General features: G+C 41.6%; 1 protein-coding gene across 2 annotated transcripts in view; it reads right to left on the bottom strand.

Annotated features, from left to right (window-relative positions):
- Window positions 1-19804, bottom strand: part of LOC143527071 (A disintegrin and metalloproteinase with thrombospondin motifs 2) — a 118945-nt gene extending 99141 nt beyond the window's left edge. The window contains exons 1-2 of one of the 2 annotated variants that reach the window (XM_077021991.1): window positions 19362-19804; window positions 17451-17839 (exon numbers count right to left, since the gene is read on the bottom strand). In XM_077021991.1, the coding sequence (XP_076878106.1) occupies window positions 17451-17839; window positions 19362-19446 (474 nt within the window). In that variant the 5' untranslated portion in view covers window positions 19447-19804. The remainder of the gene's footprint in view (window positions 1-17450; window positions 17840-19361) is intronic. The other variant, XM_077021990.1, reaches the window with a different exon arrangement.
- Between the last annotated feature and the right edge of the window lie 1773 nt (window positions 19805-21577).

Here is a 21577-nt window from a genome sequence, read left to right as displayed (position 1 = left end):
TTCCACAGGCGCGACACAAGATGCATTAATTGCGGAGAACTGACTGCAGACGGCAGGAACACTGTTATGATTAATATACGATTGATTGTGCAGCTGCGGAGACATCAAGAGCGGGACAGCAAAGTAGTCCCTCCTGGCCGTTGGCTTGGCAACGTCTTCATTTATTCCTCCCTGTGTCTCCGACGCTGTCCCTTCTGAAGGCGTGAGAGGACGGAGGTAAAGGGGTGATGATACCGGTGTCACATAGCCGAGATGTCAGCCAGACAGCAGTAGGGAGGCAGGCTCTTCCGACTACAGCTAGCACGCTGTCCCCTCTAAAGAGCGCACTCAGGGGAAAGTCCGTAAGTGAACAGATGACACACAGCTGATTTTAAATCCATGAGAGTTTCCTTTGGCTAGAGTCATTATGCTAGTCACGGATGGTTTACCCCAAGGGTGAATAACCCTTGGTTATTTGCACCAAGTCTTTTATTTTGCTTTATTCATCTTTGGAGGAGGGGGGAGATACTAATCGAGTATATCCAGTGCAATGCAAGGATTTAAGAAAACCAAACACCATCTGGCTTGAGAGGAAGAAAAAGAAGAAGAAGAAAATACGAATTACATTTAGATACTTATATGTCTGTCAACTAAAATTGATAAAGTCACACCATATTTACAGATGGTGATTCAAATATAAACTGTGTTGAAAGGCAAGTCAAGTGGGTTTATATAGCACCTTTCATACACAACAGTAGTTCAAAGTGTTTCATACTCATCCATCCCAGGAATTGATCTCAGGTTTAATTTAAAATTGCCCAGTTGTTATAAACTATAATCACATACTCAGAGCTTGACCACAGTTGCAGGATGGCTCACACTAATTGTGCATGTCAGACTCACAGACTACAGACTCACTGTGCAACTACAAGCTGGTAACTGTTATTTCCAGCTAACCAGACAAACCCAGTCAAGGTTTTACAGAATAGTTTGACAAAAGAATTACAGAATTTTCCCCTTACAGCATATGTTGTTATGTTGACACATCCAAATTTGCTGTTTCTGTTTCATACAGCATACAGGAGCTACTAGGCAAACCTATCCAAGTAAAGCAAGCCTACCAACTAGCATCTTACAATCTGTATGACAAAATAATCACAGATTTGTCATTTTAAATAGACATGCTTTCAAACAGACATGGTTTCGAACAGACATACTTTCAAATCGATGTGCATTCTGACACTGGCAGTAGTAGGATTGATCATTAGTAGCAACTCCATGATGCACGTTGGCGTTGTCCAAGGACAGGAGCACTCGTAGGTGCGGCATGTTTAGCGGATGAAACATTTCTAGGCATCAGATGCACCTTTCAGTTCATAAAGGTTGCATTACAGAGTATGTCTCTTCCTCTTACTTTTAGTTACACAGCTTTCTACATTGTTTCCTTTAGCATTGTGGAAACTATGCAGAAAGCTATGTGATAAAAGTAATTCACAGCTGCTCTGTGGGTGTCGTCAGTAATATCAAAGCATCTGCTCCTGTGTGCGCATGTGTTTGCAGTTAGGGCTACTGCCGGACCGCTCCGTGCGTGTGTGTCTGCAGGAGAACGGACCACATTCATAATGTACTAATAAGATAATGTCCAGTTCAGCAGTTCTACATGTTATGAGAGAACGTTGCGATCGTCGTTTTTTGTATGAGAACAATGCATAAATGTCATACAGTAATACGCTTGATTATAAAAACGGAGGGAGATTAAACACTTTATTTCCTGGCAACGAGCCGTTGAGATGGTGCCCAGTGTTCCGTTGTTGACTGTTCATTGATTACTCTGGTGTTGGCAGTTTAGAATGGAATTGCTGATGCTTGTTACCGTGACGCCGTTCTCTATTAATGTTGATGAAGCACAATTACTGTAATAAATCAACCCAGGTGACGTTAACACTGACTCCGACCTGGCAGAATCCTCTGGGGAAAGTCCTCTCACACACCCGCCCCACCTCACACACACACACACACACACACACACACACACACACACACACACACACACACACACAACACATTTGCAGTCACCAACACATTTGCAGTCAGATACCAGTGTTGGTACAAACACTCTATACACTGAAAACATTGCTTGTACATACACACTAGCATCGGCCACCTACGCACACATAATCACACACACACACACACACACACACACACACACACACACACACACACACACACACACACACACACACACACACACACACACACACACACACATACACACACATATACACACTGATCCAAATACACATAATAATGTATTCATTCATTTATAAATGCTTTATCTTTCACGTTCCCAAAACCCACATTTACCCACATTTTACATGCACTGATTTAATAGTACTATCACCTGTTTTGGAGAGGGCAAAAATGAATTTCAGCATTTCTTGAGTCCCGAGAGTCTTGTGGAATTTCAATGACATCATCAAAGCACCCATCAAGAAAGAGCTTCATTCTGGAGCTTGAGACTCCATGGAAACACACCTGGAACAAGCTATCCTTTCATCTCATATCCCAGCACACACACACACACACACACACACACACACACACACACACACACACACACACACACACACACACACACACACACACACACACACACACACACACACACACACACACACACACACACACACACACACACACATACTCTTCCGCTTGTTCAAATGCATCATGGAGGACCGACCAAACTTAAACTGTGAATGCCAAAACTTTGGCCTTGCAAAACAGATGACCTGACAACACTGGAAAGACAAACCATGAATCTTTCAATGAGACCCAGTGGCATGGCGGGCAAATCTTTGCAGTGGTGAACAAGGATGCAGCTCTTGGAAAACTATAAAGAGGACCTTCAATAAATGTGTCATCAGAAGCATACCAGACACTACAGAAGCCCAGTAAAAAAAGAGAAAAAACAGGTGTGTGAACCCTATGAAGCAGGAGCAACTGCAATGATAGGTGAGGTCACTCTCAGCTCAAGGTCACGATGAGGATGGAGTCTTCTTGCATTTAAAAATGGTGAGAACGAATGGGAATTTCTGAATGCGAGGCTGATTGGCTGATTGGCCAGTGGCCCATTAGTAGAAAATGGATTCTGCAAGATGCACATACAATTGAACGGGTACATAAAGAATATTGAGTACTGGAACATAACTTCATATAATCTTCTCAACAAGCTACCCAATCCACCCCACCACCTCTTCCTTCTCAAATTTCAATGGTGGTCTTTTACACCTACAATCAAAGCCAAATGTTTTACATTCACCTGCACAGAAGAAATTTAAAATTCCAAGTTTAAGTTGCCATATATTTATGCCAATTAAGTTACATAATTTAATCCCTCAAGAAGTACTTTAAAAATGACAGTTACAAGAGTGATTTTTTTCATGCATATCAGATTTTCACAAGGACAGACATGTCCATACACTCTGTCAGCACTTGGTATCCTTTCGATTTCTTAACATGGGGCATCCATCCATATTACGTTAATCACAGCACTGAAATACGTGCTGATTCCTCCTGACAAAACTGGCATAATTCAGTCAGGCTTGTGGGCCTCCTTGTTTAAACATGCTTTTTCCATTCAGTCCAAAAATATTCAATGGGATTCAGGGATTGATGTGTTTGACCACTCCAATATTTCCACTATGTTGTCTTTAAACCATTATGTCACTACTTTGGAGGAAAAACGTATGCTGCATTCATGACAACTGGAATCTCAGATGTTTCCCACTTAGAAACTCCTACGTCCCACATTCAAACATTAACAAGCTCAGCTGCCTGTAGTCATTAGTCATTAGTCATTTTACTGTGAAAGCAAATGTGATCCATTGTTAACAGTGCCAATATGATGCAAAATCAGTTTGATCTTGCAGAAAATGAATGTCACTGATCAACATATCAATCAGTATTAAACAATTTCATATCCAAACTAAAAAAATCAAACTAAAAACTCCAAACTATTCAAACTCAACAATACGTAAAAGTCTTCAAAAATGCATTTTTTGTTCATAAAATAAAATACTCTTTACTTAAAGAGTGCTGCCATACAGAAGTAGCATCACAATCTTTAAAAATGTGTGACTCTTTGAGATAGCTCAAATAGATTTTTCCTACTTGGGACTCAGAAACTACCCACTTGGCCATGTATGTAGGACCAGTGTCCTGCTGTGAGACCTAGTCATGACCAGGTTTTAACTCGGTGTCCGATGTCTTCAGGTCAGAGGTGTAAAATCCTGGTGAGGACTTTTACTTTTTGAACCTGGAATTGACACCTCTGCTTCAGGTGTTGCTCCGGTTGCTTTCCAGATAATCTTGCTTCCTCATCATGCTGTATGCTGAATCTCACTAGTCCATTTTCCACCAAAGTATCCACATGGTATGGTGCCACCACCCACATACTTCACATCTGGGATTAGGCCTCAACTTTTACTCTCCACACATAATGATAATGATAATGGCTAAAACATTTTGCTTCCTATAACCACTGGTCTAAGAGGCCACTCTTCCTCCTGCATCACCTGCATGTTTTGGTAGGAATCCTTTATGCCGATCTGGTTGTAGAAGCTGCTGCCTTCCACACTGTGATATAGGATTGCCTTAGTGGTGGATGTATCAGTACCTGACTGCCCCAACATTTTCACCAGGTTTTTTACTAATGTCATCTTGTGCTTCAGTTGAATCTTTCAGGCCACAGTTTGTTCAGCCCTGTTGTTAATTGAATCTTCCAGAACAAATCATTATGTGAATTTTTATTGCATATGTTTAGAAATTGCTTCTAATTAGCACCTAGACTTGTAGAGGTCCATCATTATTCTGGCTGAGTTGCTTGGATCATCCTATAGTTTTAATGGCAAAAATACTTTCTTTAAGTTAAACACAGCCCTTAAATACAGCCACATGAACCCTCCCAAAAGATATAATAATGACAACAGGCCAATCAAGAGCTTTTAGAAGTCATTACTGATTACTAACTATAAACCTCTGAAATTTTCTAGACTGTTAAAGTGACGGTCAGTTTTGTGTCTGCAAACATTTACCTTGTTGGAAATATTATACAGTGAACTAAAGCCAACATAATTCTCTTTTTTTTCACTACTGTATAAAAATGACCTCTGATGTGAATGAATCAAGTGTCCCAACTAATATGCCAAAAATAAATTTATGGTTATATAAATGAACAATGTGCAAAATCTGAGTTTGAATATATTTACATATGAATATCTAAATATATCTTTTTGAATATCTTTGACTGTTAGTATCAGATGTTATGCATTAGGTGTTGGGCATGTGAAAAAAGTAACCACATTGCATTTGTTCAGAAACTTAAACAATCACATAACTTTTTTCTTAATTAACACATTGTTAGTTATGGGCTGGTCATGATTCAAGCACATAAAGGACATAAAGTAAAATGTATTCATTGGCATCGATCTTTCAGTATAAAGGGGGCTTTAATGTGCCATGTAAACTGACCAGCGTCTGCATTAAGTACTTATTCACATAAAATGTTTGCAGATTCCATTAAGTGGCAGTCTAGTTACTAAGTCCCTGTGTGACACTATGTCCAAGAAGGTGCCACAGTAATGTGAGTTGTCTTTTAGAAAATAAAACTACATTGTGGTATTATTTCCGACAGTCTAAAAGGTTACATATTTTGCCTTGATAAATTCCTGGGTTTTGAGTAGGGTTCTCTTGTACAACCAATTACTGTGTTAGAGCGCTCCAGCAACACAGTGCAGATTTCCACTTCCAGGTCCTAGAATTAAATAATCCGAGATAGTGGCAAAGAAAAAGGCAGGCCCTGAGAAAAGAGCGTGTGATCAGTCATTCCAGAACGGCACAACACTTTTAGCTCTAATTTCAGTGTCACAAAAATCGCTCTTGCCGCGATAAAGGAAAAGGCCACTTTGCCCATTACTCTCACAGCCCCGGCGTGGATGAGGCACGGAGGTGGGCTGCAGCAAATGCCCCGCCTCTACTGCAAATGCCCCGCCTCTGCTGCAAATGCCCCGCCCCTGCACCACCGAATTGCCGTGATATATCACAGCCGAGCCGCAGCCCGAGCAGAGTGTCACAACAGCACGGCCAGCTGGCCCATTTCTCATAGTTAACCTCCTCAACCGGATTACCCCCCACGGACGCCACAGTGGCTCCCCACACCGCCGCCAGATCCATCAGAGGGGTGGGGGGGAGGGGGTCAGGAGCAGCCTCCCCACTCATGGGCGACAGAAATGAGTCGGGCGGAGGGGAGCGTCTTGCTGTGGAGAGACATGCTGTCGGACGAATCTCGTGCGTTGTCTGCCTCAACAGGCCATGAGCTGAGATACACGTCCTGGTCAGCGTCCAGGTGGAGGGTGAGTTGGCATCTCTGTCCATACGGACCCCGTTCAGTCAGGCTTTTAGCACCGAGTCTGCTCTTTTCATTTTGGTCTTTATAGATCTCGCAGCAGCAAACACTTCACACTGCAAATAATGACATTACGCATTTCTACGCATTACATTTCTAGCATTACATTTTTACACATTACATGTCTAGGATTACATTTCTTGGTATTATAGGCTTGGCTCTTTAACGGTTACTGTCAAATGTTTCTTACAGACAATTCATATTGATATATCATCCATACATACAAATCATTCATTTCCTGTTGTTCAAGGAGTGCTCCAGGGGTCTGTCCTTGGACCTCTTCTTTTCATTTTATATATTTCTCCCCTAAAGCAGATTGTTTGTAATCATGGCCTTAAAATCCACTGTTATGCTGACGACATTCAGATTTATATTAGTACTGCTACCCCCACGTCTTCTGCTGAGGCACTGAGTTCATGTATCACAGATCTAAACTTTGGTTGCATAATAACTTGAAATGTAATGCTGATGAAACAGAATTTTACTAGTCGGTCCTAAATTGCTCATTTTTGGTTTCTCAAACCTCACTGTTGATGTTGATGTTCCTCTCAGGTTAGCTTGGGTTATTAAAAAACTCATTTGTCTCTTTGATTCATCACTTACCTTTGAGTCCCATATTGAGTCACTCAACAAAACTGCATTTTATCATCTGTCCTTCAGCAGCTGCACTGGCTCCCTGATTTCTCCTGGATTAAAAATAAAATCCTTCTTCTGATTTTCAAAGTTCCTCATGGTCTTGCTTCTACATATCATATTGAGATATTTCTACTGTGCCTCTCACACCCTTAGACCCCCTAGCTTCAGACGTACTGCTGTCCCACAAACATGTCTCGCAACTGTAGGTGCTGCTGCTCTAAGACCTTGGGACTCTGCTGCAACCTCTTTGTAACTGTTTGTAGCATCTTTGGCTTTGTCAAAGCCACTATATAAATGTAACTTATTATTTCAACAAATGGCTCCTGTTTCGTTCAACTTTGACAGCAAGACCAGAGTGCCAACACACAAGCACATACAGGTTACGTTCACTCTCCTACAACATGAAATCAGCTGCAGTACAGGACTGTCTCATTTTCTTGTGACAGGATGCCAGTTATTTTGGACCAAAGCCCGCTAGCAGATTGTCAAACAAATTAACGACATCTTGACATAAGAGTCAGAGCCTTTGGCGACTGATACATAAATTCAGCTCAAGTCATCATAGCAGAACATGATGTATTAATGTGAGGTTTTGGCTCTTGTTAGCACACACTTTGTCTCTGGAAATGAGCATGTGATGTAGACTACAAATCCCATAATACAGCACTCTTGCAGGGGATGCAACAACAGCAGCTTGTGTCTCAGCTGGGTGTTTGACCTCTCCACCACAGCTTTGCTCTCAAACTCACTCCTCTGCATAGCACACAAACGGCGAAACTATGAAATTCATGTAATGAAAACCAGGTGATGAAATCCACAATGATACTGCTGCTGACCACGCCCTTGCCCTGTGTTCTGTGCCAATCCTCTGATCCGGCGATGGACGGTCATTATTTAAGAAGGACACGCTGTTTTAATTTGAACAACGTCAACAAAAGAGCAGGCGACACGAATGTGATCTCTTTTAGGCTTCTTTGGGTTATGAAACACACAAAATGTCTGCTAAGTCTCTCAGATCACCACTCACAAGTAAACCCAGTGTTTGGTTCTAGTACCATGACCTCAGATAAAGATGAGCCATAGCTATCTCTGCTACAGCTCTCTTTTAGCAAAGCATCTGTTAGGCTGCAAGCCTCCTTAAACATTACACAGAGAACATTTGGGTCTAACACCTCAGCAGTCTGTTCAATTAAATTACCCTGGGTTGTGCCATAACAATTAAGAACCTAATTTGTGGCAAATGTACCATGTTCCTTGCAGGAATCAGCAAAGCCAGGGTAACCATGACAAAGGCATGGCTAGGTACTCCAATACAATCAGTCCAGACAGCAGCAGTCACAATTTCCATCCCACTGCAACCCAGCAGTCGTACTGAAGGAAGACTTTGGGTTACCAGGGAAGAGTGGAGAACAAGACACAGACAGACGGAGATGAGGAAGAGACGAAGGAACGAAGGAGAGAGAAAGAGAGAAGCTGTAAAGTGCTCCTTCCTCGCAAAACAAGTTGAACACAGGCACCATGCTGCCACACACATGACGAAAACACAATCAGGAGGGTCTTGTCACATCCCATCTCCATCAAAGACACCAGTTTCAGCATGAACAACAACCCCCACTGCTACCTCTCTCTCTCTCTCTCACTCTCACACACACATACACACACACACACACACACACACACACACACACACACACACACACACACACACACCAGGGAGAATAACTCAGCAGGTCCTTACAAATAATTTTTTTCCCCTTTTTTTGGATATTTCTTGTTTCAGTTATATTTCAGCAACATTTTTAATGCGATAACATTTTGAAGTCTTCATTTGAGTACATTGAGTACATTCAGCCACAGAATCAGAATGCGCACACAGCCGTAGAAACTCTGGTCTGAAGTCCTTGCACAGACTCAATTTCAAAACAACAACCAAGCCAGATGAGATGATGCCTCATGCAGCAGCAGAACGATGAACTGATGCATAAGGAACAGCGTCTCAGAACATGCCTGAGTGTTGTCACAGGATTATATGAGGCCAATGAAGCCATATTAAGCTGAAGAGATAGTGAGCATTTAGCCGAAGACTCGGAGAGGCATCATATCACACCTCATCAGGGTGCCATGCAGTGAGATTCTCAACTCAGAGGAGACAAACCAGCAACCCTGATTAGTAACTCAGACTCAGAGCACCAGAACCACAATACACAGTCTGCCCCAAATCCCTTTTAAGATAACTTTACTGTGTCCATCATTACACTCATCAGTAAATAAATCAAACGCTATGCTCAGTCAAGCAACCCCAAACTGAAACAACAGTCAGCAACACCTATGCTTGATAAACTTATACCAGCTCAAGCTGTACTACCATGCGTTAATGTTAATGTATTAAGAACGGTCTGCCACCCAAATAACATTTGCTCATCACTGTGGTCAGTGCTGAATAGGGTGTAAGGTGACTGACATATCATGCAAGCCAACAGTCTGCGTGTGCACGCTAAACAGATCAGGGTAATGAATAAAGTTTCTGGTTAGTATCGTTACAAGATAAATGTCCCTTATAAAGTGACTGATAAACGTACATCTTGTGCTCACACTCGTATGCTTAACAAACATATACCGAGGAAACTATGGAGGACCTCATATCTGTGGGTGGTCTGCAAATATGACTCTGCTGAGCCCCAAGACCAATGATCCTGACCTGACAGCCATTGGCTTCTGCAGGCTGGGTCATGGGGAACTGTGCTGATTCCTCACACTAACCACATAGCTGATCCGAACACCACATAGGTCAGGTATGCCACATGTAGCTTTTTCATGGACGTGTTGAAGTAAAACACTCATCGGCCATGACAGAGAATGCAAGTTTTTTCAAAAAACAAAGAAACAATTTCAACAGTTAATGAACACATGAAACCATCAGTCTTTTGGAGCCCATGAGGAACTATTTTAAAAGTAGACTTAACTGATGTTTTGTCCCTAAAGTGCCTGGATGGATGGATGGATGGATGGATGGATGGATGGATGGATGGACCCACGATGTTTAAAAATGTGAGGCTGATATTGTGGCTACTGCTACCACCACACACTGAGGGTGTCACTTTAGCTCTTGTATTCATTCCTAAAGCTCCTGACACCATGAGTGTATGAAAGTAAGGATTCACAAAAGAAAATTTTAGCTTGTGTTATCCACTGTGACAATCTGAAGGCAGAGATTTCTCTTTCTGCAGCTCCAGCAACAAAGCCAAAGACAACCAAAAGATTTTCCAAGGTGGAGAAACGCTGAAGGACACTTAATGATCACGTTTATGCTTTTTCTTTAGCAACAGTATGGCTCACAAAAGAAATATTTACAGTTATATGCTTTTTATAACATTAGCACACATTATTAAAATGAGATACATTTCCAGTTATTTGCTTTTGATAACATATGCTAAATGTCATAACTAGTTAGCAGGCTACCATGTTGCCTGGTGAATCATTGTTTTTATTGATAATAACTGTTAATATAAGTATTGTCGGCTGTTTAAGTACTAATCAGTTTCTCTGTCTACAAATCTATGTAATTATGCGTTTTGTACACAAATCCACACTGTGGTGTTGCTCTTTTTTAGTTTCTCTTAAGTCTAGAAGTGTGAATCCCAACAATATCGCCACACACTTGATCAGGATACACTCTGGCACCACTATGTCTTAGTAGGTTGTGATGTAAAAATGCCAAAGTGCTTGCCTACATGAAATCACACGAGCGTTTCTTTTGAGCTGAGTGCAATTTTTCCCTTCAGGGGAAAACCCTGCTCTGTCGTGAATTCAGCACAGCCTGGCTAATGGATGCAGGATCGCAGCGAGTAAGAGGCGGTAATTATAGGTCTGGAGCATGGAGTTGGCTCTGCCACTGACTGGTTGATAATAGGGCCTTGATTGAGTAATTGTGGGTTTGAGGGTCCACGCTGATGGGCGGAGTCCATAATGATAGCATGATCTTTCGTTCATTCATGCCCAATACCAGCTAGCTGACGTAAATCCCACCAAAGGAGGTCAGTAACAGCCGTTCAGTACAAAATGGATGTAATAACCACACTCAAAGGTAATAGTACTTGAGCGGCCCTTGGTCTGACTCACTACAGCAGTTAGACCCACAGAGGCATAAGTGCCTTTTGAAACAGACCTAGAGTCTATCTGTCTCCAATATATTAAACAGCCAGAATGACAGTAAAAGTCAGCTTACAGTCTTTTTATGTGTCTAAATTATGATCTCTGAGCGTAATTAAGCAAGCACCTGTCCTACGTCTAACCCAGACGGTAATGTTTTGTTACACGCCACCTTGATATGCTCTCTGCACTTGCCCCTGTCAGTTTGCAGCCATTTGACAGACCAGAGAAAGGGGACAATTTCTTCTTGCCCCTCTTTGTAGTGTAAGAGGGGGTCCACTGAGCTTCTGGAAGCTTGTCAGATAAGAGTCAAAGTCAAGGCAGCTGTGCAGCTCATCTGACTGGTGAACCTGGTCATCCCTGGCCTCTCACAAGGTCCTACAGAGGACTTCTGTAAGACCTGAAGCTTCAGTTCTGGTGTACCCCAGAAGAATGCGAGAAGGCGAACAGATCTGAGAGCAGAGGCGGGGGGTGTGGAGAGGGTCAGGCTTTAGCAGGTTCTCACCATGGCCACCTAAAAGACCCCCACCCCCTCCCCATCAAGTACTCTGTCTGCTTCCGCATGCTGGCACCCCCTTGGTCTTGTTTGATTTCCCCCATTCTGTCATTGCTGTCTCCTGGAGATGACTATGCTCCGCGCGCTCTCCGTCTTTATTACTCTGGTGATATTACCAGGCAGACTGCCCTGGGGATCTGTGAGGTGATGATGCTTTCAGTCCCCGTCTCTCTCCAGAATCTCCTGGATGCCGATTAAATACTCAAAACAAGAATTTATGCCAGGAGAGGTGAATGCAGGGGAGACACTGGCTGTACAGAAAGACGCAAGTTATTGCATCATGTATAAATACTAAACATACATGACTTTTTAAATGTATAATTTATTATGCCAATAAATTTTATTCACATGGAGGTTCTGTCAAAATTAAAACTCATGGTTAGATTAATGGAAAACATGATAATGAAATATGAGGTTAAAGCAGCATATTGTAGGTAATTAATTTAAAAATTGATCATGAGAACCAGCCATATATAATATACTATTGTTTCATCTTTTTAAAGTATAATTTGATGCAGTCATTGCTGCTGAGATTACTATCACATCTTTGGTCATAAAAGCATGATGCATTGTCCTGTCAGTTACAAGAGCCTATTTTTCAAAGTCATAGGAACAATGAAGCCATACTCCCCTGGGCCAAATGCTGCTATCCACAGCAGAGCTGAAACCAAGCTGAACAAACAAACTGAAACCAAGACCCTCTGCTCCCGTTCCTCATGTGAACAGGAGCAGGGAGACCAACCATGAACGTTCATGCAATTCATGCAACTTTCTAATACAAGATTATGGACTTGACATAAATGATTGACTTTTAAATCAAAAACTACTCAAATATTCTATATCTGCAGTGCAACTTAGATTTTTGCATTTTTGTATTTGTTTCATATAATTATCCCAATAATCTGCAGGTAATTAAATAGCCTGAAATATAGTTTCTGCTCTTAATAACTGGATGACAATGAACAATATAACTAACATCCGACTCACTTGGCTGGCTGGTGTCCTTCAGTCCTAGATGCAGGTGTGGAGTTTGTAACAGATGTCTTCATTGCTCTAGAGGAAGATTACCCCTCTGTGTGGTGCAGGCCCTGAGGTGCAAGTATCTGCTACTATGGCCCGAGTTACCCACGCTCCCCATACTACATCCTGCCTGTCTGAGTTTCAGCCTACTAAACTCAACAGGTATTTTATTATAATCAAACTAATTAATGTTGTTAATGGATTTACATGGAAAACTTCAGAAAATAAGCAATGACGCAAATAAGCACAATAAATAATAAATAAATAAATACTATTGCCTTGAGGAAAACAACAGATTTCTTTTTGGTGAATGTTACAACCAGCTGTTTTCTACAACTGGAGGCCTTCTTAGACACTCAACATTCTTGCATTTGCAAAATAACATGTCTCGCACTAAAAAAAGTTTTACCTTATTCAGCCACATAAATAACCTGTTTCACACTAAAGAGAGCTTAACCTTATTCAGCCACATAAATAACCTGTTTCACACTAAAGAGAGCTTAACCTTATTCAGCCACATAAATAACCTGTCTCACACTAAAGAGCGCTTAACCTTATTCAGCCACATAAGTAACCTGTCTCGCACTAAAGAGCGCTTAACCTTATTCAGCCACATAAATAACCTGTCTCACACTAAAGAGCGCTTAACCTTATTCAGCCACATAAATAACCTGTCTCACACTAAAGAAAGTTTAACCTTATTCAGCCACATAAAAAACCTGTCTCACACTAAAGAGCGCTTAACCTTATTCAGCCACATAAATAACCTGTCTCACACTAAAGAAAGTTTAACCTTATTCAGCCACATAAATAACCTCTCACACTAAAGAACGCTTAACCTTATTCAGTCACATAAATAACCTGTCTCACACTAAAGAGCGCTTAACCTTATTCAGCCACATAAATAACCTGTCTCACACTAAAGAGCGCTTAACCTTATTCAGCCACATAAATAACCTGTCTCACACTAATAAGCGCTTAACCTTATTCAGTCACATAAATAACCTGTCTCACACTAAAGAGCGCTTAACCTTATTCAGCCACATAAGTAACCTGTCTCACACTAATAAGCGCTTAACCTTATTCAGCCACATAAGTAACCTGTCTCGCACTAAAGAGCGCTTAACCTTATTCAACCACATAAAGTAGTTTTGCTTCATGCAGCATGGTTTATTTTTTTCCCATATTTTGTAAAAAAATAATTTAATAACAGAACTGAAACTGTGTGTGTGTGTGTGTGTGTGTGTGTGTGTGTGTGTGTGTGTGTGTGTGTGTGTGTGTGTGTGTGTGTGTGTGTATGTGTGTGCCTGCGCATGTGCTTGTGTGCTTGTGTGCGTGTGTGTGTGTGTGTGTGTGTGTGTGTGTGTGTGTGTGTGTGTGTGTGTGTGTGTGTAGACGGTGGGTCAGCAGGACGTTCATCTACTGACATGTCTCATGGTGTGAGAGCGAGAAGGGGTTTGAATCGGTTCTATATGCAGCCAAGGCCCCAACTGCACCCACATATGACCCTGAGTGTTTGAAACTGAAGGACAGCATGGAGAATGGGACTTAAGTCTGTAGACTAGAGCACTAATGGACACACATACACACATTTAACATGCATTCACACAAAAGCATCACATACATTCACACATGCACACATCACACGAGCATTTACATTGCACAACTATATACACACATATATATTTATACACACACATACATGTTCTTGCTAGGCACATTCACTTATGCACCCACCCATGCACACCAAGACACATTAATTTAGTCACAAACACACACAATTTAGATCATAGATACAGTAAATACTTTAAAGCATGTCCCCTGAGAAACACATACATTCCATATTAGCATATTTTCTCCAACTAGACCATAAACCATATAACGTACAGTTATTCTAACAAATACAGAATATACGCACATACATTGCTGAACATGAACCCACACACCAACACCCAACAGCACAGAGCTGTCCACTCAGCAGGTTTAGCCATAATTCAACACCCACAAACCTACATACTGAAGAGGCGATAAAATGATCATTACACTATAATGAAGTTAATTAACTAAGATAGGCAAATGTTAAACTTAATTAAAAGATAGGTATGAATTTTTGGATCTTGTTTCCTGGTAGTCTGATGCTATTCTGAAGCTGCAATGATATATTGTTATCTAAAGCTTCATAGATAATATAGTTTGTCTAAAATACATATACAGAGATATAGGGTCGGGCCCATAAGGTTGGAGGTTCAAGCCTCACAACCAACAATAACCATGGCTGAAGTGCCCTTAGGCAAAAGGCACCTAACCGCCCAACTGCTCTCTGGGTGCTGCTGCTCTGGGTATGTGTGTGTTCACTCCGGATAGGTTAAATGTACAAGAGAATTTGCCTAAGAGGATTAATAAAGGTTCTTCTTCTTTTGTCCATGTCAGTAGACCGAAACTCTAAACACCTTTTAGTAGATGTGACTATCATTATAAAGTCCTAAAACACTGCAAACAGGCCTGTCTTCAAACTTGGGTCATATCATAATAAGATAAAGAAAGAAAATTAATACATCTTGGAACCAGTGACAGACGTCTGACCTCAGCACTGCAAATACCAAATAATTTTTCTCTATATGAACCAGTGCTTGGTTATTAGAGGAATGGAGTCAAAATGCTTGTCCCATAGAAAGTATAATCCATTTTTGATTCCTCCAGTAGCTCACCTGGCATTGCAGGTAGCACAAGGTACTTAGCAACACCAAGGTCACAGGCCATACACACTTAAGTGGTAGGAAAGCCTCACCCAAGAAGGTTTCAAATGATATCTGAGTTATCAGCCCCAGACTGAATATAAGAGGCGGGTGAATGTGTTCAGAACATCCACGGCCTCGGGACTTGTGTACACATATTGTGAACAGTTTATCATATCTGACTCCTATACAGGTTTCCACCATATTGGGACACTATGACTGTCATATACAGCCAGTATATATATGACTGATCCCTAACAATGTACATTCAGGCATTGCCAATACCTATGCACAGGATAGTGAATTCAATCAATGGGTAAAATATGAAGAATTCACAAAGTATGTATTAATAATCCATAAAATTATGTCTGTTCACTACATATACTCCATGGATATAGCAAAGACAGCAGCATATATGTTGTGAGTACTTCATTTTCAAATTATTTGTGCAGTGTGCAAAATATGGTCTGTTGTGGAAATTCATATGATAAGAGTTCCTAGCACTGTGATGTGAACATTTCATTCTGAGGAGAGCGTTCATGGTTTTGAAGTTCTGAATGTTTCATTTTACTTGCGATATACAGGGATTTTCAAAATGTGTGCAAAGTTTTTTATACGTCTTCTGGTATTTTGGAACAGAGATACTGTTTCCCAAAATGCATGTAAGCAATTGAGCAAACCTGTAATCCCAGAGGGCAAAAGCATGTAATAATCTCACCTTACTCTTTTTCAGAAAACAGCACAATGGTAAAATGTGTGTTTCAAGATCCACATCCTTCTAAAGACCTCTAGTGTACATAATGTTCAGGTGAATATGTAAGTCTACTGTACACACACACACAAACACACAATCACACACACACACACACACACACACACACACACACACACACGTCATGTCATTTTGGTACAGGACATAATAAACATGTAATTCTACTGTGGCAGTGGAAAATTTATGTCATCATGCCAGGACTGATCTTAATATTGGTTCTGTACTCTCAAAATTGCTACTAATATTTTATGCAATACAACTGATAACAGTTTACCTAAACTATTCTGCAATGTCCTGTCTAAATGGACAAAGGCAATGCTAAGAGCTCTTTCTCTGCTGCTAACTTTTAAAAAAGCTGGATGCACATGTCATGGTGTATCACACTTGTCTTTGGTTCATAAATGGTTCATAGACACATAATTGTCTCACAGCAAACTACAAAAATGGTTTGGAAGCTGAAAAGCCAGTAAAACAAGACCAAAACACATACAGACATGTCATCATGTCATCACCTACACCAACAGAGGACTGAGGACAGAGAACCAACTTCTTGAAACTGTGACCCCCTTGACAGTCACAAGGTTATTTGAGTGAAAAATCATCTCAGCAAACATCAACATACATACACACACAGAGGCTCAGTACACAGCTACATCTGAGTTATAATCACAACACATTAGCAATTCTGAATGTCGTCGCATTGAGGTGTAACCTACACAGGGCCTGGACTTGGTGTTTAAGTCTGTCCTGTTTCATATTCTCTCATATACACTAATACATTCCAAAGCTGTGTTAGCCTTGCTATTGCTCTGCAGACATCAAATGGAGATTTAGTACAGAGCAAAGCAAATGTGTCAAAGACCAGGATGAGTACATTTGTATACAGCAGCAGTAAGTACAGTGTTAGAGGAATGCTCTTGGGTCATTTTTTTGTGCTAGTATTCATATCATGGTGGATTATAATAAGAACTCAGGGAAAAGCTAGTATTTATTGCCGAGCCATCAATAACTGATTGAAGTCTACTGTACAATCTGGTATAGGGTAAAAAGCTCTAGATATTGTATGTTGTATAAGTAATACTCGCGTGCCTACCTATACCTATCACAAGTGCATGACCATGGCTTGTGTGAACTCACCAGGCCGTCACAGTTGCTGATTGCCACCGAGGCTCCCTGTATGTCCGTAATGTCGCCAACGAACATGCAGTTGCCATTCAGGGGCTGTGAGCGAGTGCCGTCCGACGTCTGCCACTCCATCTTGGCTCCGGGAGCCACCAGGCGCTGGTTGGGGCGCAGGCGCAGGTGGAACTCCCGGCCGAAGACGGTGACGTTGTAGTAGAGCATCTCGCCACCCCCCCTGGCGTCAGCGCGGGTGTCGTCGGCCGTCTCCGCCTCTCTTCGCCAGCGCCTACGGAACTGCCTGCCTGTCGCACTGGCCGACACAGCGTGCGACAGGAAGCGGCCCTCCGCGTCAGTAAGAACGGGCTTCACCAGTCCATAGTCCCCTAGCACATGCTGCAGGGATTCTGGAACAACACATGCACAAAGACCCACACACACACGCACACACACACACACACACACAAACACACACACACACACACACACACACACACACAGTAACAGTAAGTTCGGGGAGCTCTCCTGTTGGAAGTTTAGAAAAATCTTTACAGTGTCAACATAGATTAGGATGAGAGCCATTTATTAATGAAGCACACTACTCAGCATCCATTTCAGTGGTGACTGGGCAAATGCATATGACTGATATGTAGATTCGTAAGAGTGAGCCACAGCTGGTGTCTTCAATGAAAAAGTGAAACACGTACAATCATTGGCCTAATGAGATTAACGCGAAATCTGAATTATATGGTTTAGATGTTAATTCTGTTTAGACGTGCGTATCTGCTCCTTCTGAGATTGGGGAATTTATAATGATATTCCTGCAGTTGCATTTCGTTTAATATCTACAAAAAGTTTCTTTTGCAACAAAATGCCCCCGCTGCAACCCTAAATGTTCAAGTCTAATAGCGATTTAGCGCGTTTTCTGGTCTTTTTCTCCCTTGGCGGCGCCCAGAGGAACCTCCGAGGTCAAGGTGATAATTGCGCCTATATGATGTTTCCTCGCTGCTGTTGCCTGCGCGCTTCCGCGTGTGGAGATTTCAGCGGTGGAGCCACCTGCTAGATCTTCACATTTAAACCCATTCACCCGTGTGATGCGTTTTCGCATATATATATATATATATATATATATATATATATATATATATATATATATATATATATATATATATATATATATATATATATATATGTTTTATTTTGGTTAAGCGTTTGTTTTCCCTGGAAGATAGGACTTGACACATTTACACTTCCTCGGATCTAGCACCGCCGCTCTGAGGTGACTAGCCACACCTATGACCAGAAGTACAGTTTGTCCGTGTTGATTTTGTAGCCTTACAATTAGTGGATTAACATTCCATCGGTTTATTTAACATCGTTTAGATCAGTTTGGGGCCAAATGCATGATGAAATATGAAAGACGGCATACTTTTGCTCTATTAAATACATCTTCGTGTCAAAACCATTTTTCAGCACCTATTAAGGACAAGCTCATCAGTTCCAGCCGCCAGTTGACGGTCTGTGCGCAGTGACGTGGAGATGCTCCGAGCACCTTACAGCTGAATGAACGCAGAACTGAATAAAGATGCGATTTTAAATTCGTTAACATCTCTAACACATGTACTAATACCTCTTAATTTTCTGCAAAACCGATACCTCCAGAGCAAACTCAGAAATGTGTCATTCGGTCCCCGAGGTTTAACACGCGGATTTTAACAACAAAGAGTGATGACACAGCACACAAGAGTGTCAGGGGTGCAAAGTCCTTTTAACAGATCCGGACCTCTGCGCAAAATAAGTTGTCATGGGAAGTAAGCGGTCGGGCATTGTGCAGGCGTGAGGAGCGCTTGGGTGGGTCGGACAGTCGCCGAGAGAACAAGACATAATTGGGATGAAAGTGGTGAAAAGGTAAAATATAGTCCAACATACCTATGCTACTGGCGATATAAAGGCCGTTCGTCTGCAGAAAAACCGTCAGCAAGATTAAGACCGTAAATCCGCGCGTGAGTTCCATGGCAGCCCCGAACTGCACAGGTAAGAGAGAGGGACTTTGGGATCCAGCGTGTTAAAGTTCCCCGCCACCAGCAACCGCCACGCCAGCAACAGTCGCCCGCAACTTACTGCAAAGTGCACTAAGACAGAGCCTCCCTCTCTCTCTCTCCCTCTCTCTCTCTCACTCACTCTCTCCTCACATACACACACATACACACACACACGGTGTCGTTCTTCCCCGTACACCCAGTCTCTCCCTCTCGACTCTTACTCGCTCTCTGTCAACACCTGAGTACGCACCAAACTCGCGCGTGCATGCGCGCGCCCACACGTCCTCGCACTTCACCGTACGAAGCGGTTGGAGCGACATTTACTTCGCTAGATTTTCATTAGGCATAGACAAGTAGAGTCAGTCTGACGCGTAAATCGCATTGGTTAATTCGTATTAATCCATGTATCAACTGCACTTTTGGGCTCAGGAACGGATGGTCATTTGGGGACGCTTTGTACTCTGCTTATGAGCACTGAACAGAAAGCTGCATGACCCGCTCAAACTTTCTGTAACCGACCCGATCTCGTGCTTATATTACATCAGCAAGAACGCGAGCGCCCCCTGTAATCCCGATTTTCAATAGCGTGGAGGCAATACCGTTTATCAAAATACACTCTTAGTCGTTTAAAAATTAACAAAGCAAAATGATATATGAACGAACTTTTTGACATTTTTTAAAGCATGAATGAGCTGTGTTTTATGTACTTTATGTATTTTAATACATTTTAACATTTAATACAATCTCCAATTCACATCAATGAGATATAATTTCTTATCAGTGCCTTATAAACAGTAGTCTACAATGTAGAAAAGATTCAGGATCATGAAAAATAGTTTGGTCTTTTTGCACGTAACAGTTCTACAGTGCCAAGGCTTACATTACACATTTCCACTAAATGTGAGCAATTTCATCTATTCTGTCTACATTGTTAATCAGATGAAGATGCTTCAGATTATGTGGGTGTTTTTACCCATCACCCACTCTGCCTTGTAATAAATGCCATTTCTGTTCCTGCAGATTGTGCTGCCCTCTACCTACTCCCTCCCTTTCCCCACCGTAACCATGGTGATACCAAGCCCTGTACCTTGAAAAGTAAACTCCTAAAGCCTGGGAGAGTCTTAATATCCACACCTCCCAGACAAGCATGCTGCTTTATACTGATGCAGAGAATAAGACCTGATTTCATAGGCTACTGTGGCCATGTATGACCAACACACATACCCAGAGCATTTGCAACAGATGTTTATAATGCTGCAATAAGAAGCGCTTTTCACACATTCCACATTTTCAGAGGGGAGGAAACAAATGCATTTGGATTAGATTTACACATATATCTGCCCATAGATATACATAACAATAAATATACATGTCTGTTTGAAATACATCATTTGAAGGACTAAAATAAACAACCATTTAAGGAAATGTCTTGCTGTTCGTCTGTCTTTGGAACTGGTGTTGCATTTATGTGCTTATTTGTTTTCCAGAGAACTTATTGGATAATGAAAGGAACTCCTCAAATATTTTAAAGTTGCATAATTTCAGCTAAAACCATTATACATAATCATCTGAAGAGTAGATGTAGCATTGATAACATCAGTACTCTACTTGTGCCATACACACTTATCAATCTGTGCCAACATCAGATCTGTGTATCACTCTAATAGGCAAATGGTTGGATATAAGAAACCTGGAGACCCAAGGATTGTAAAATAATGTGCGAGAGCAAAAAATCAGATTACAGCTGTGATCTTGGTTACAGTAGCAGTGAGCGTTCAAATTGTAGCAAAGGCCTTGGTGGGGTGCCTCACTGTTTGGTGGCCAGAAGCGAATTAGTCTCACGTTAGCTGTTGTTACAAAATACAACATATGTTGCAAAGAGGTTACTAAAGAAACTTTTATAAATGTAGTGATAAATACAGTTCTTGCAGCATATTTGTGTTTATAAGAATTGCTTGTCATGGCCATGGTGCCCCATGGTCAACACCTTCAGCACAGGTACCCATGGTCAAAACCTATGGCCCATATCCCCATGGACAACACCTACAGCACAGATCATCATGGACAACACCTATGGCCCTGATCCCCATGGTAAACACCTAC

Source organism: Brachyhypopomus gauderio, chromosome 11 (genome assembly GCF_052324685.1).
Source record: "Brachyhypopomus gauderio isolate BG-103 chromosome 11, BGAUD_0.2, whole genome shotgun sequence".
In the NCBI taxonomy this organism is placed as follows: Eukaryota; Metazoa; Chordata; class Actinopteri; order Gymnotiformes; family Hypopomidae; genus Brachyhypopomus; species Brachyhypopomus gauderio.
The sequence above is the reverse complement of the archived record's forward strand: the minus strand, read 5'-3'. Positions and strand labels throughout refer to the sequence as shown.